Source organism: Schistocerca nitens, chromosome 7 (genome assembly GCF_023898315.1).
Source record: "Schistocerca nitens isolate TAMUIC-IGC-003100 chromosome 7, iqSchNite1.1, whole genome shotgun sequence".
Classification (NCBI taxonomy): domain Eukaryota; kingdom Metazoa; phylum Arthropoda; class Insecta; order Orthoptera; family Acrididae; genus Schistocerca; species Schistocerca nitens.
The window spans coordinates 165,350,062-165,367,282 of NC_064620.1; the positions used below are offsets into that span (position 1 = coordinate 165,350,062).

At 39.2% G+C, this 17,221-nt stretch overlaps 1 protein-coding gene across 3 annotated transcripts in view; it reads right to left on the minus strand.

Moving 5' to 3' along the window:
• The window catches only part of LOC126194725 (collagen alpha-1(IX) chain-like), a 419,736-nt gene that overhangs the window by 119,417 nt on the left and 283,098 nt on the right, over nt 1–17,221 (minus strand). For all 3 annotated transcript variants that reach the window (XM_049932976.1, XM_049932975.1, XM_049932977.1), the window contains 3 exons: nt 14,639–14,746; nt 13,552–13,719; nt 3,744–3,914 (listed from right to left, as the gene is read on the minus strand). In XM_049932976.1, coding sequence (XP_049788933.1) covers nt 3,744–3,914; nt 13,552–13,719; nt 14,639–14,746 — 447 coding nt within the window. The remainder of the gene's footprint in view (nt 1–3,743; nt 3,915–13,551; nt 13,720–14,638; nt 14,747–17,221) is intronic.

Here is a 17,221-nt window from a genome sequence, read left to right on the forward strand (position 1 = left end):
ATGCAGTCAGCAGACCTAATATGTGAAAGACACTGGCAAGAGAAAACAATTTCATTTTTAAACAATGGAAAATCTGAATTGCGCAGGTGGGAACTCTACCTACAATATATCCTACATTCCTGTAACCCTCCTACCCTCAAATTTTGTTAGTCATTGTTCTCATCTATCTATCCCCTTCCCTGTTCCCATTCCAGCACTGCACAGCCCTCTATTCCACCAATGCACCCAGTCTTTTTATTTCTCTCCTTTTCTGCTACCCCCTCCCTCCCGCCCTCCGACTAACCTCTTGACTGCACCTAGCTGCCCTACCCTCTCTCTACTTCATCCCTCCATGCTCCCCAGCAGCACGTCACCATTCCCCGACCCTACCCTGCTATCCCTCCCCCTCCCTTCCCCAGCCTCCTCCTTGCCCCCACCAAGTTGCCTCTCCCATCCCCAGAGATTGTGGTCATGTGTGTGTGAATTGTGTTTTCAGCCTGTCATCTATTGTTGACAGAAACCTTGTTAGCTGAAAGCTTATTTTGTGACAGTCTTTTTGTTGTGCCTATCTGCGACTTAGTATCTCCCCTCTATGGTGAGTAGCAACTATCATTTTCATAATAATTTCATTTTTATTTTGTCAAACTTCTGACGTATCTAAATAATGTAACTGAAATTATGTTCTAACAATTGCTATACACATTCCGACAGTAATTCAAAATAACATGAAGACACTCTCCCTCCTCAACAACTCATTTTTATTGGGTATCCTCAATTACCCTTATTTAACTTTCTTACATATTATCAAAAGTCACACAATATATTCAAACAATTGTCTGACGACGAAATATTTAATAGGGCGAAGGCATGTTTGCAGAGTGAATGTAAATAAAACTTAATGGGGTCGTTGTGGGGATGTTGTGAGGGTGACATGGTATTAGAAGGTGGAAAGTGTAACATGAGGCTGAAATGAAAATAAAAATATATGGGGAGAGATAAAGGTGAACTAGAAAGCAACTGGAGATCTGGTGTGAAAAAAGGCAAAAAAGTGTTGGTTAAAGCTGGGCTATGTTGATCCTGTGGTGAACTTTAACTACAGCTGTTTCTTACCAAATACTGGCAAATAGATAGACATCATACAAGACAGAATTTATGTATGAATTCAGTGAAAAGCATACACTGTTAAAATATTGCAGCTAAGAAATAACAAAATTTATGTTACTGTGAAGGCTTCCACACATATATTGTAGAAGCTCACAAAAGAGTCCAGAAACACTGCAAAATGTAGGGGAGTAACTAATGGCATAATATTGTATATATTGTAAGTTTTTGCCACGAGCATAATCTCTCACATTATATTTGTCAAAGGGTTTCAAAGAGTTGAACACTATGTAATAATGTGTGTTAGTGTTCCAAAAATTCTTTCAATGGGTCACAAGAAATCAGCCTTTTTTATTTAAACAATTGAATATCCAGGATGGGATAACAACAATATGCATACATTACTACTTATCACACAGAGGTTGTGTTAAGTAACAGTCTATCCTTTGCATATTATTTTTTTATGATTTAGATATTTCTTACACGGCATTTTACAATATTGTAATCAATACAATACTGTAATTAATTAAGATTAGACCTACACATGATAAACTGTATCATCTAAGTGAGTATATAAATTAAAAAAGGAAAAGAAAACAAGGAAAGAAGGAAAACATGTAAATGCTGATAGAAATAGAAAACAGAAACAACATATGCACTTGCCAAACCTCAGTATTTTGTGTTGCCTGCCACAGCTGAATAACACACCCTGTTCTTTCTTTGAATAAGCAGATCACAGACACTTCCATTAAAACATTCAACAATTTTGTGACTTAGTTAATAGGTGATGGATTAATCAATGGGCAGTTTCAAAATGAAGGTGCCAATGTATCACATTGTGACATTACAGCCTTTATCACTGCGATTTTTAACATGTAAAAGTTTTTTTTTCTGTGTTCGCGTCAGTATGTGCGAACTTTTAACATATACCAATGAATGTTGTAACCAGATATCTTTGCCGCGTTCCTGAAAAGCGCAGAATATCACGATGGCTATGAACTGTTATATGCTGCTATCGATCAGTAAAAAAAAAAAATGATGCACCTATGTTTCAAAATAACAATTGCCAATTTTTACTTCTGCAGGGAGCCGCGCCCGCTCTCTAGCTGTTCTGTGAATGTGTTGCGAGTCGGACGCAAAAGTATTGTGCTCCATACTGATATAATCATTTTATTGTAACTTTAAGAGTTTAAGTGATTAAAAAATATATGTAGCCACAAACAAGCGAGAATGTATATCATGAAAATTTGCTCCACCGCCACAATGGGTGGCCATGTTAATGCAGGTTTCCGTTTCATAATATAATACTTGAAGCCTTGAAGTTTATTTAATTTCAAAGAAAATCTCTCAACCTTATTTTCATTAATTATACTTGTGATAATCTTTCCTGTTTAAAAGATTTATGCAGCTTATGATCCAGCGTGTGTTCTGTCGGAACAGGAGGCTGTCGTGACGTCATCGTTATAGTATTTATTCCAAGTTCTTTCAGTTCCGTTTATATGTTCGTACAAATCCAATTAGTTGGTCCCTTAGGTTTCTTTCATGTAACTTCTGTCTGTTTTCTCCGCGCGATCTTCCTCCGAAAAAAAAATTTCTGTTCATTTTTTAGTAATTTTCGATATCGCGAATGAGAAAAGACAGCCGCCTCCTGATCCGAACGGAACACCACGGCTTTTCTAACGTCGGAGAGTACCGCACGAATTTTCCGCTAAAAGGTAATAGAATTTCTTAAAGCTGGATCAATTACACATGTTGCTGCTGTTCTCCGACAAATCTGGTGTGATTAATAGTAATTTATTCTGTCACGACAAAAAGAACCAATTTTATTTTTACCAAAGCAACAAAGCTTTCAATTAAATTACTAAAAAAAAAAAAAATCATACCAGAACATACACTGAATATAAGCCAGTGGCAAACTGGCAATTATGCACTAAAACAGTCAGTTAATGACTGACCAACTTAAAGATATTATACGTCATGAGTTCAAGGCCATAAATGTCAATCCTTCATGAAAGAAATATCACATAATTCGGAGAAATATGTTATGTTGGTCATGGCTGTCAATGAAAACCATTCTCAGTATAATATATTAATAGGAAGTTAGTCAAGAGAATTTTCCATTAATATTGAGACCATTAGAAAGAGAGAGCACTACTTCAGATTGGACAAAGATAAGCAAAGATATCAATGTTGGCCATCCTAAAAGAACTACACCAGCATTCATCTGAAGTGATATATGGCAACCACAGGAAAATGAAATCAAAATACAGTAGCTGGACTGTGGGTCAAACATCTTTCCTTCAAAATAAAAGTCCATCTTGCTCTATCGTACTTTGTTTGACAATATTCTTATAGAACATTTCCCATATTGATACATTCTCTGTTATGATCTTTTAAGTGTGACTTTGTACCACCCATTACTCATCTGCAGGTGAGTGTGCTTTCTTAATTTTTTTGAAAGTGCAAAAACGCAAATGCAGAAATGAGTGTAATTTTGTTTTGGTGTTTTTTTTCCATTAAATCCTCTTTTGTGATTTATGATGACATATTATTTTATTATTTCTGAGTTTGTTCATTACATTTCAAACTAAATCTGCACATCACCATCACTCTTTGTTGCCGACGATTTAGAATTACATCAATGAGACACTTATGTCACTCACCACGGGTCCTGGAAGCCCTCGCAAACCCTGCGGCCCGGTATCTCCACGGTCACCCTTTAAACCTTTCTCACCACTGGTGCCATCTCTGCCAGGGGGCCCTGTTGGACCTTGTTCCCCAGGAAATCCTCTTAATCCTTGTGGTCCTTCTGGACCTTCTGGGCCTGGAGAGCCCTGGTAAAATACAATAATGATCATTAAAAAAATACAGTTTACAGCACTGAAGAGATGTTGATGTGTCATTTATGTGGAATCTGTCAAGGGTTACTATCAGTGAAACTATCCAAACAATGTGTCATTAAAGAAGGGAAATAAAGTAAAAAGAACATAAGAAATAATCATATGCCCTTCAAGAAGTGTCACTGCCTGTAATCTGTAAGTCTTACCAATCTACAGACATAGGTGACAGTGAAAATGAATGTGCTGCATTCACTGTTAATAGAACATAGATAATTAGAGCACAACACTAATTAAACATAAACTCTGAATATTAAACTGGTATTACTTTTAGCTACCAAGGCTAGTGGAAGACAGGGAAGCGACAAACAGTTTAATGATTTAGTGTAAATTAATGAGTACACATGTTGGTACTGTAGTAACTGTGGCTGACACCTTTTGATCCAGCTAACAATCACACTGCAGAGTGCTTTGGGTTGCCGCCCTAACATGATGCCTGCAACTCACCCGCAGCACATTGCACCTGCAGCAGCTGTTGCAGTATCTGGTGGCGCCACATTCACTGGATACAGTGCTACTATTGCCAATATTAGCTTGCCCCTGTGAGCCATGTGACATTGTCTTGATTTCATGGTATTCCTCCACTGGACACTGCCCAGCCACTCACTTCAGTCGACAGTGGAAGTTCACAGTTACAATTCTCTGGATCAGGAGTTAACTGCTCACGTGGTCCCACAATCTGCCCATGTGGTCCCACAAGCAGAGTTCCACTCACCACAGTGCAGCGCACACATGTCAAAGCCTGAAGCCTCACACACTTCATCCAAACCATCGAGTCTTTATGAGTACTTCAACCACAAACAATGCCCATTTATGGACATTACCTGAACATGTCAGTGCTGCTCTATTAAGATGGATAGTGTACTTAACTCAGTGGCTTCATTAGCATAATGGTACAGCTCATACATTCAGAAAACTGTCACTGTATTTGGTGTCAAGCCTTATCAGATCAGGATAATCTTTTATTTGTATAACTTTGGAAGCTGTTTTCTGTTATACTTGCTTAAGGTAATGTGCAATACAGTTCTATTGTTCTTTTGACTACCTATGTGCATGTATTCATGGTAATATGAATCTCCCACAATGAGATTCAACAGTGGCACTGTGGTAAAAATTTGTTTTCTGTAACACCTCACTCAACTGTAACAACAAGGGTAAACTTTAAACAAAGACTGGTTAAGTTCCACGATTTTGTTCCCTGCATCTGTGCTCAACTTGGTAGCCTTTTCTCTGTCCTCCACGCAACACTTTTCATGGTTCTGCTCCACATTCAGACTCAGACTAGACATTATCAGCTGTTTAGCTTACTTGCATTTGTGTCCTCCTTCCTTATATCCAGTGACATGGTAGCTAACTAGCTACACTATCTGTTGCTTCTGGGTTACAAGAGGTCATTGTATCTTTCACGCTATCAAATTCTTTGTTAACATAATTTTCTGTGAGAGACATTGCTTTTGTGCAATACAGTTATTTATGATTGGCTCTTAGGTCCGACTGCTCAGCTCTTCATTTGCGTGTGCACAATTTTTGCTCTGTCATGTTTCATGATTATATGCCATATTATTACTTATTTTGACTTGCCTCTGTCTAGTGATAGTGCAGATTATTTCATTTGTTAAATGTTTGCTGAGTTAAGTGCCTGTGTTATTAACCCTAGCATTACCAACGGGGGGGCCTCGTAGGCCCACTGACTCAGTTTTTCTATGTTGTATCCACACCCTTTGATATATGAACTTGAAAGCAAAGGTAATTGTTCGTTATTGAATGTACTATTGAGTCATTACAGAATTTCGGAATAAAAATGTAATTAAAATTCATTTACTTGATTTAATTCTCTGTGGGCCTTAGAAGCCCACCCGTTGGTAATAGCAAGGAAAGATTTACGAGGTTGAGTCTCTCGTTTCAAATTCTTACCATGAAACGAATTTTGGCATTGTTGCCTTCAGACATATTATTATGAAGCGGACCATTGTTATTTTCAGTGTTTCTGCTGCTGTTGAACCAGCAACATGAGTAGACATCGTTTACGTGATAGTTCCATTGAAAGAGTGCTAGAAGAAGTTTTGAACGAATCAGATTTAGAGGAAAGTGAAGTGGATGATGATGTGGAAGAAATTAGAACTGATTCATCGTCTGAGAATGAAGATGAGGTTGAAGCCAATCCACCAGATGATAATGATACGGAATGTGATAAATTCATTGCAAAAGTGGACGAGAGTATATTACGAAGCCATCTCGACAATATCGGCGTTCTGTACAAAATATAGTGCGAGAAAGAATGGGGCTAGGACAACAAGGAAGAATTGCGTCTCCAAAAGAGGCTATAGAGCTCTTTTTTACACCTCAAATTATGAATCTAATAAAACTACACTCAAATGAAGAGGCTTCTCGACTAGGTATTCAGCACACAGATGAAGATGAGTTATTTTGTTATATAGGACTCTTGCTAATCATGGGTTCAAATCATGACAATAAGATACCTGTCCAAGATTTATGGTCTTTGCTTCAGGGCCGACAATTGTACTATGGATCAATGAGTCGGACCCGATTTTTCGAATTGACTAAAATATTGAGGTTTGATGATAAGAACACAAGAGAAATTCGTCGCCAGACTGACAAGTTTGCTCCAATGAGGGAAATTTTTGAAAGCTTCAATTCTTCACTTCCATTGTATTTCATTCCTGGTCTACATACAACAGTGGATGAGATGTTGTCTTTGTTCCGTGGTCGCTGTCCATTCAAGGTGTTTCTAAAAGAAAAACCTGGAAAATACGGCATTCTAATTCGAATGCTGTCTGATTCTGAGACTAGATATGTGATCAGCATGGACATCTATACAGGCAAGTCAGGAAATACACAGCATTCAAATGGACCGATGGAAATTGTAAAGAGACTAATAAAATCTATTGAAAAATCAGGCCGTAATGTTACCACAGATCGGTACTATACTTCAGTGGAGCTTGCTGAGACTCTATGGAATGATTTTCACCTCACACTTGTTGGCACCCTACAGTCTAACAGACGACACATACCTGAAGAGCTGAAGACTACAACTGGCCGCAGTTTACACTCTTCCATCTTTGCTTATACTGACCCTCAGACACAGAGGCCACCAGTTACTCTTGCATCAACGCTAGTCCGCGAGGAGCCAAAACAACTGCTGTTGATGCTTTCAACTTATCACTCAGAAGGGGTGTTGAATGAAGACTCAAAAAAGACTAACATAAATCTTTTTTATAATTCTACAAAGGGAGGCGTGGACACCATAGACCAGATGGCAAGACACTACAGCACAAAGAGAGGAACAAGAAGATGGCCTTTGTCCCTCTTCTACACACTCATTGACATAGCAGCAATAAATGCATATTCACTCTTCCTCCTCAACTTTCCGAATTGGAAAAAGAATTTGCTAAACCGCAGAAGAGTTTTTATCACTAACTTAGGTCTCGAACTAATAAGATCTCAAGTAGATAAACGGGCACAAAATTTGTATGGACTTCAGAAGCCAGTAATAATGGCAATGGAAAGCATCACACAACAGAAGCTCAGCTGCTCTGTAGAACCATCATCCTCAACAGCAGAACCAGGAACACGTGGACGGTGCCACCTATGCTGCCAAGAAGCTGCATCTAAAAAGATCAAGTACAACAAGCTGGGAAAGTCAACTGTTACCTGCTCTCAGTGCCACAAACACGTCTGTGGGAAACACTGCAGGAAGACAGTGTTGTGTGAAAAATGCGTTGCAGAATGAGACAGTAAATTTTGTTTGCTTCATGTAGTGTATCGAATTAAAAAAGTCGTTTTTATAAGAAAACACTATTTTGAAACATTATTCCAAAAAATATATAAACTGAATCTCGTGATTTGTTCATTTTATTCCTATTATAATAACATCTTTTATTATCCAGTATACAAAAACAATGTCTAAGCATTTTGAATTGTTATTAGAGGTATCAGAAGTAAATAAACTTGATTTATGATAAAATAAATTGTGGTATTCTTTATGGGCCTTTGAGGCCCCCCCGTTGGTATTACATGTAACAAAAAATACGTTGGTAATGCTAGGGTTAACCGTGCTGTTCTGCTCCTATTGCTTTACTGTATTTATTGGGAGCCCTTTCATGTGAGTAATGACTTGATGCAGTGTGTACATTTCTTGCATCTTAGTGTACTCCATGGATATGGATTAATACCGTATTTACTCGAATCTAAGCTGCACTTTTTTCCGGTTTTTGTAATCCAAAAAACTGCCTGCGGCTTACAATCGAGTGCAAAGTAAGCGGAAGTTCTGAAAAATGTTGGTAGGTGCGGCCACAACTAACTTCTGCCATCGAATATATGTAGCGCTACACAGGCATGCTTTGCAGGCACAAAGATAAATACTGGCGCCAAAACCTCTGCGCCAGGAAAAAAAAAAAAAAATAAATAAATAAAAAAAAAAAAGGGGTGGAACACGAGCTTTTTTTCTCCGCCCCGAGTTTTGACCACTGCATTTTCATACATTATCCAACGAAGTAAATACAAATTCTGTATTGTTCATCTTCGAATGTAGCAGCATTTTTATGTACTACGAAAATCCGACTGGCAAGACTGTTTGGGATGTTTGTCAATATGGCCAACTCCGCTCTGAATTTTTTCCTACCTGTGAGAAGACGCGGTTGTTAATAGGAACTTTTATGAATTGTGAATCACAAGCAGTATTCTCTTCACCATAAGAATAATACGAATATAAACATTTTGCCATGTATTCTTTCGTGTTTGCTGCTATCTCATTTAAATCCTGTCTGCCTAATAAACTACGAAACTAGAGTGAGACAACAGTAAACGCGAAACAATATACATATCATGTCATGTTTATATTCGTATTATCCTTATGCCTAATAGTGATACAGTCAGAAATGAAGCACGGCAATTGACTAGATTTTTAAATCTAAGATGACTAATTTCTGTGCAGAATGTAATGTACTAAAGAGGTGTCTGCAAAGATTTTCAAACGGAGAAAAATTTTTGCCAAACTCTCGTTCAGAACATCTTCTATCATACGCAGTCTATTATTTGGTTCTTGTTGATCATTATCAAAGAATGCAGCATTGTAAGTAACAACAAATGGCAGTCTCTTGCCATAGTTTCGCTAATGAGACGATTCCTTCTTCTCCTTTTTTTTTTTTTTTTTTTTTTTTAAAAAAAAGCACGGTAGCATGCACAAAAGCAAGCCATGCCGTGAGCGGCGACAAGCCGTAAACACTCATTATCAGAATGCGACAAACAATGCATGGCACAGTACAGTAATGCATTTGCAGCTTAGAGTGACATAAACACCTATAACAAAGAGAACGGCACTTATCAGATCAAAGGAAAAAAGCAATCAATTCCAACCAGATGAAGCACGTGAAAAAGGAAGGGTACCCATATAAATATGGAGGGAGCACCTGACGCATAGCAATGGCTACCTGATAAAGCTTAACTGCTAAGCTTACGACTCGAACCAAACTACTATAGCTGTATCATCATTCATTCGACCTAAATTGTGTCTCATATTAGAATAGACCAACTTTGTTTTGATTTGGAGGTGCGGCCTAAAACTTTTCTCTCCCCTTGAATTTCGAGTCTCAAATTTAAGGTGCGGCTTAGATTCGGGAAAATTTTTTTCCTCAATTTCGAGTCTCATTTTTCATGTGCGGCTTAGATTCGAGTGTGGCTTAGATTTGAGTAAAAACGGTATGTGTTCTGTTCGCTATTCCATTTTCATTTGGAGGCAACTACCTGTGTCACATGAAACAGCTCGTTACTGGTAGTTGTGGATAGCTCGGCATTTTTGATTTTGCCATTGTGAATTTTGGGAGCAGGCAGGCTGTGCATCAAATTTCAGTTGAGCCACTATCAATCTTGGACATTACATGACTCAGTTACTGTGCAGGACACCCTCTGTCGATCCACTTGCCTACTATCATATGTTCATCTGTCATAGCTGATCCAGCATTGGAACTGTCTGTTTTTGTTTGTAAAATCACGGGGTGGCTGATGCAGCAATTGGTTCACACCTTTAATTGTTTGGCTCAAAGTGCAACAGCAGCTTCGCTTTAACTATGAGACATGTCTCACAGTTTTGGCCTCAAGTTTGGCTCTCACAGCATATCTCTGAGTTTATTTTTTGGCAGCTCGCCTGTCCCGATGCTGCATCAGTCCTGCTATGGAAAATGTGGTCTCTAACTGCTCCAGATTTCAATAGTGCCTTGGATTCATGGCCAACCTTCCTCAGATGACTGACATACTTCCCTCAGGCCTCTGCATTCCCCACCGATTGCCTTCGGGCCTTCCCCGGCAGCTCAGCCACCTGCACTGCATCCTTTGCCCCAGTGGGCCCACCATCGCTGTCAGCCCAACTACCGCCGCTGGTACCCCCACCATCCCCAGAGACTCCAGCACCACTTGCATCCTCGCTGCCAGGCCTGGCGCCTCTTCAAGCTCCAGCATCACTGGCGCCCTTGCACTGGGGCCCAGGATCTCTTCAGGTTCCAGCACCACTGGTACCCTTGCCACTGGCTCCCTTGCTGCCAGGCCTGGTGCCTCTTCAGGTTCCACCACCACCACCAATGCCCTCACCATTGTGTCCAGGGCATCTTCAGGTTTCAGCACCACTGGCGCCCTTGACATTGCCATTGGCAGCCTCTGTGCCAGCCCTGGAACTTCTTTCAGTTCCAGCAGCACCAGCACCCTTGCTACGGGTCACAGCACCCTCACTGCTGGCCTCCAAATTACTATCCCATTTGACACTCCCTCTCTTGTGCTTCCTGTGCCCTTGGCACCTTTCTGCTTCACGTAGTCCCCTTCTTGTCCAATGTTGGTGTGACACCATACTCTGTCAACTCCACTGACCACATCTTGTCCCTTCTGGACACATTTCCTTTGTTTTGGCCACCCTTTCTACCTGTTAACAACATTCAGCCAACCTCCTTGTAGCCCTGCTTCTCTCCTGGGCTTCTTCTCATGTGGGTCACACACACATCATGTCCTTGGTTTCTCCTACAATAGTCACCATTGTGGCATGCAATGTATCTTCCCCTGGACTGTGCTCTGTGCCACTCTTCCCTACTCAATGGCCCCAGATATCTTTTGTCTTAGTTGTGTCCTGCAACCTCCACGGTCTCCTACTCTTTGCAGAGTGCCTGCCTCTTATCTTCAGGGTACCATCCATGGGACTTCAGTTGGTGTTCCCCATCACCCCTATTCTCTGGTCCTGGAAGTTTCACTGCAAGCTTGGCCCCTTCAGGTAGTGCCACCTTTTGTGGTATGATCACCCTTTTGTCTTGTTTTTCAGGTTCAATTCTCCCCATTGGTGCCCCTGTCTCCCCCTTGAGGCAGAGGGGATGCTGTATCATCAAGAGGTACAAGCTACATGACATTATCATTATGTCCTGGTATTCTTTCAACAGGCAGCTTTATGCAGAGCCGCCCAGCTGCCCATCAGTCAATCAATGGCAGGAGCTCAGAGCTATGGTTCTCTTGGCAAGGAGCCAACCGCAAAAGCAGTTCCACACTCAAGAGTTCCATTCACTGCAGTGCAGCGCACATCAGACAGAGCCTAGAGCCTCGCATACTGTGTCCAAAGTATTCGCGAGTGCTTCAGTCATGGACTGTGCCCATGTACGGACATTTCCTGGCTACACCAGTGCTACTCTATTAGGACAGAGAGTATACTTAACTCAGTGGCTGTGTTAGCTTAATGGTACAGCTTGCACATTCAAGAAACTGACATTGTATATGGTGCACAGTCTTATCATAAGAGGAAACCTTGCATTACTTTGGATGCTGTTTTCTGTTGCAGTTGCTTAAGGCACTGTGCAATGTAATTCTATTGTCCTTTCGACTATCTGGTCACATCCATTCATTGTAGCAGTCACCTCCCACTATAGGACACAACAAGTATCATTTCCTGTAATGAATTATTCTACATTAATATACATGATGAAATTGAGCACTTACACTTATTACATACCCTCATTTGCTGGAAATGGATTTCTGCGGTGATTTTCAAGTTGTTTCTCAATCTTATAACTTTTATGTTCGCCAGATGTTCCCTCCACATAAATATACAATGGCTTCCAGTGTAGATCCCCATGGAAACTGCTTCTTCAAAATGAGTTCTAAATTTGTAAGTGATTGAATATACATACTTGGGGAGGGGGTGGGGGGTGGGGGGGGGGGGGGGTGGGAACAACAACAACAACATTGCCGTGGACAGAGCTAGTGTAGTACGCGTTTCTGCCATGTGTATAACACAACTGATTTCCAGTTCAGTACTGGTTGTGTTGTTGACCTGGCTTGTTCTGGTCATCTGCAGTGACTGTCTTTGCTAGTGCTGTATTATTCTTTTTTCATTTTTTATGATGGTATGTTTAAGTAAACAAGGTGCAGCTGTGAAATTTTGTTTTCTACTCGGTAAAAATGCTGCTGAAACTGTTTTAATGTTGAAAACAGCTTACCAAGATGATGCCTAGGGGAACACTCAAATGTATGAAAGGCTTGCTTGATTTAAAAATGGTGACTTGTCGATTGATGATAAACCTCATTTTGGATGTCCGTCAATGACCCGAATAAACGAAAATATTGAAAAAATTCGGGCTTGTGCTCAAACACTGTCGACAGACAATTGATCAACTGTCAGAGATTAGTAGGTTGTAATGGAGAGTATTTTGAAGGGGATAAGGTTGTTTTGCAAACAATTTGAAAATATATAGCTTTTAAAACAAATAATTTTTTTTTTTTTTTTTAAATCTACTATCTTTCATTTTCTCTTTAATTTTTTGAGGCTACTTCTCATCTAATGTGAATAAATGCTGTGTCATATCTTTCTTTCAAACTCATCCAGATAATAATAACCTCTGTAAAATGAGGCATACACTTCAGTTTCACATAAAATATACTCTCTAGCTGCAATGTAAAAGATCAAATACTTTCTGAAGAAACAATACTATATAACTGACTCTGTGTGGATTTGCTGTGTAACTGCAAAAGTGCATGCAGCCACATTAAATTGTTATTGCTTCTTATTATTTCCCCATGTTGGACAGCAATTACTGGAAGAAAATTTACACAGTATCTCACAAGCTGATCTTGTTGCTCACTTGAAAGTAATGTATAAAAGTGGAGACCTGTTTTTGAGAGAGATTGACAGCTGCCATTCATAGCCCCAATAATTTATCATCTGCTGGTCTTCCTGAATTTTGCTACAGTCTACTGGCATTGCAAACTCCTTAACCCCTTGTCAATACACAGCTTTTAGTAATAAATATTCATTGCTCAGAGCATATAAATCTGAAGAACCTTTTTAACATTACTATTGATTCACATTTGATTTTTATGTGGTAGGCATTATTCTTTAAATGGAAAACACTGAATTTTGTCTTCTCAGTATCAGTCTAAATTAATGTCATCATACTACAGCACCTGTAGTTCTAAACCTACAATCAATTTTCTCTCCACTGAACTTGAATGAAAGAACAAGACACAGGCAATGTTCCATACAACATGTAGCTAAAAAAATGAGGAACAGGTCAAAAAAGATAGACCATACCTGAGGTCCTGGAACTCCTGGTGGACCTGGCAGGCCAGGCACACCCTCTCCAGCAGCTGTTACATTTCCAGGTGGACCCTGTGGCCCAGGTAATCCCCTCAGACCTGGAGTACCTGGTGTTCCATCAGAGCCAGGCTCTCCTTTTGCACCAGGGATGCCTGGGCTACCCTTTGAGGATAGTAAAATGAAGTTGGCAATTAATGCAAGACAAAAAAGAACAATGTAACTTTTGAAATGTTTCTTTATGAAGTATGACTTCATAATTGTATAGCGACACTTATGGTTGCTATATGTTGTATATACAGCTGCATTTATCTGTCATTGGTAGCTTAATATTTACTTGATTATAATAGTATTGTTCACAGAAAAATATTTACATATATTTGTACATACAGAATAATGATAATGGAAATTCCTGGATGGAAAAATATGTAAAAAAAGGAAAAGGCAACCACTTAACAATTAACACTAGCTTTCAAGCCCTTGCTCTTTTTCCAGTAGAAAAACAGACATTCACACAGAGGTCTAAACATACATGTTCGCAATAGCGGCTAGACTCTCACTGATGTATTGACAGTGCATTGTTAAGAAACGTCCATTCTCTCATATACAAATACTAAAAATTTGTTTTTCTTTTCCACTTGTTGCTACTGTTCATTACTTTTATTATTTTTTTTCTTACAAATTGTGAGTCATTCAGTGTTGTCATTGTCATCATTTGCTGACGCAGCTGTTGCACACATGCAATGTAGTATGCAAAGACAGCTTGTGGGCCAGGAAGGGAGTGTACCTGATAGTGCAGTTATTAGTATCTTCATCTCTCGGACACATATCAGTTGTAGGCCTTAGCTTTTCTTCACAAACAAAAATGCCTCCAGGGCCTCATGCAGTAATGAAAGTGACAACATTTGCATCTGCACATAGCAATAAATACATGGTGACAGAAGCGGAAAATTTATTATTATTATATACTGTTTAGTCCACACGAAAAATTTCTGTCTGAAATTCTGTGCAAATAGGAGAAATAATGCTTCTTAGTTTATGTGAAACTCAAAACAGATTAATAAAATTCAAAAAGGGTGCTTACCGGTTCTCCCTTGCCACCAGGGCGACCTGGAGGCCCTACAGGACCAGGAAGTCCCCGTGAACCTGGATCTCCTCTTGGTCCTCTGGGACCTGGACTCCCTGGAGGACCCTGTGGTGTTCATCAACAGACATGTTCCAAGACTTTCTACAAGACTCTTGTACATAATGAAAGCATAAGCACTTATCAAACATTTTTTACAGTTTAATCAAGTTTTACACTGAAGAAAAATGCTTGTAAACCTCCTGAACAATTATCAAGAGTTAAAAAAAAAGTTTTACTGACAATTATGATTAGTAATGTATAACTCAGATGCTGTATAATTTTTGTAAATTAACATCTAAATAATATCCTTCAGTATTTTTTACTCAGATACGACCAGGAAAAATGTTGTGGATACAGAACAGATAAAAAAAGTTCTTCTCACCCAGAGGAAAGGACATAAACCTTAGGGGAATACTTAATATAAAAATAAGTGTGGCAATCAGGTTTAAAGCATACAGTACACCTCAAATACACATTTTAAATGATTTGAATGTTAAAATCAGTTTAAATGAGGCTCATTTGTTGAGTTCCCAGATGCAGGTAGACAATTTCTGCCACTCTACCCACAGTATGAAAGAAGTTTAGGAGCAGTGAGATTGTGATGGCATTTATGAGTAAAACTCAAGCATGTAACATGCGAAAACAATATTATCTTGTCATTTGTTGTTGTTGTTTGTCAGTTAAGGTGCTTGGTAGTGCAATTATTAGCAACCTCATCATCTGCTATTGTAGGCTTTTACTACACATTACTTGGACACATGAAACTTAACCAGAAAAATAAGTCTGTATCAATAATTAAAAGGTCCTGGTGTTTTATTGTTAGTCTGTAGACTTAGGTCCATTCTATTGCAGTGAAAGGCAACAAGTATTTTTGGAATTTCCAGTGTGACTAAATAACAAGGCCACTAGCGAATCGAAATAGTATTAGGTGATGAAATAAACGTTGTCATGGTATAATCAAAAGGAAAATTTGTGCATGGACATGTTCTTCCAGTGTACAGCATAAGGTTCTTAATGGAGCACCATTAACAAGAAAGCATAGACAGCCATCATTTACTTTCAGCATTACATAACTAAATTTTAAGAACCACTGTACTGAAATTTGACTTTGTAATGCAGTCCTTTTGTGATTAGCCCATGGTAGTGACCCAAGTTTCACACTTTTTCAGTAACTACTTCATGCAGTGCCATTACTTTTTTTTTATTTTTGTAAGTGGGTATACTTCATTCTACTCAGAAATGTCTAAATGGTAATACATTTTTTAAATTGCGTACATAAGAATCGCCATATTTAAAATGGTATTTTCAAAAGCTGTTATGATATTTATTTACTTTTAAAAAATTCCATCTACTTCTACTGAAGACGTACATGAGAAGTGTTATTCTGTTATTCAACATGATTATTTAATAAGTACATTGGTTTGTTAGTTATAAGAGCTTGAAAGAGAACCAGTGTCCACTCAGCATGTCCACTGGGGTTTCATTTGAGATGTGGAAGCAGCTCTATTCATTGCTGCTGAGGGAGCAGTGAAGCCATCTCCAAGATATAGCTCATGTCAGCACAAATTACAACTGTGACTTGAGTTCTGCAACTATCTTCAATTTCTGCTTGTTGGTGGTGGAAGTAGTGAAGACTGCTGGTTCTGTTTGTGAAAATAGTTTACCATCTGCAATTTGCACCCAGGACTAATTGGAGTCCTCTAGTTTTGAACCAAGTGGATAATTATGAAATGAAATCCAGATTGCTGCTCTAGGAGTTTAGTGTTTTTATAGAAGCAATTTGGATTTCACTACATAAGGTCTCTAAGAGATATTTTCAATGCTGCGGGTCCATTGGATCATACATTAATAAAGGAATGAGCTCAACCAGAAGCATGATCAGTCATATTTTATGAATATATTCTATTCTATCAGAAAATAAATTTTTGAGGAAAGTTGATTAGTGAAGAGTGCTGTTACACAGTTCATACTATTTATGTTTTTTAATGCTTATTATTAAAATTTATTGAGGTAGGTGGAAGGGACTATAATAGCTTGGAAGGTATTAAACTATGTATAACTGTGTAACATTTAATAGATAATTGCATGCTCAGAAGTATAAGATACTATTTGATTTAATATATTTGGATTGTAACTATTTTGACACAACTGTTACTTTCTGTTGTGACAGTGCCGGGTTTTGCATTCGGCTGGGTTGAAGTGCAATCTGGACAAGTCACAGTTCTTCCAACCCTCCATTGTGTATCTTGGTTTCCACTTGTCCCGTGAGGGTATACGTCCTCTACGTCAGCACGTTGCCGCCATTACCGCTCTACCCCGGCCGTCTATGGTCAAAGAACTTCAGGCGTTTCTAGGCAAGATTGCTTATTATCACAAATTCATTCCATCCGCGGCGGCGGTAGCTCATCCTCTGCATCAGCTATTACGCAAAAACGTCCCTTTCTGTTGGTCCGACGAGTGTGAGCAGGCTTTTGTCTGCCTGAAGGCTCATTTGCAGTCGGCGCCTTGTCTTGCCACATTCCGTCCAGGTCAGCACTTGGT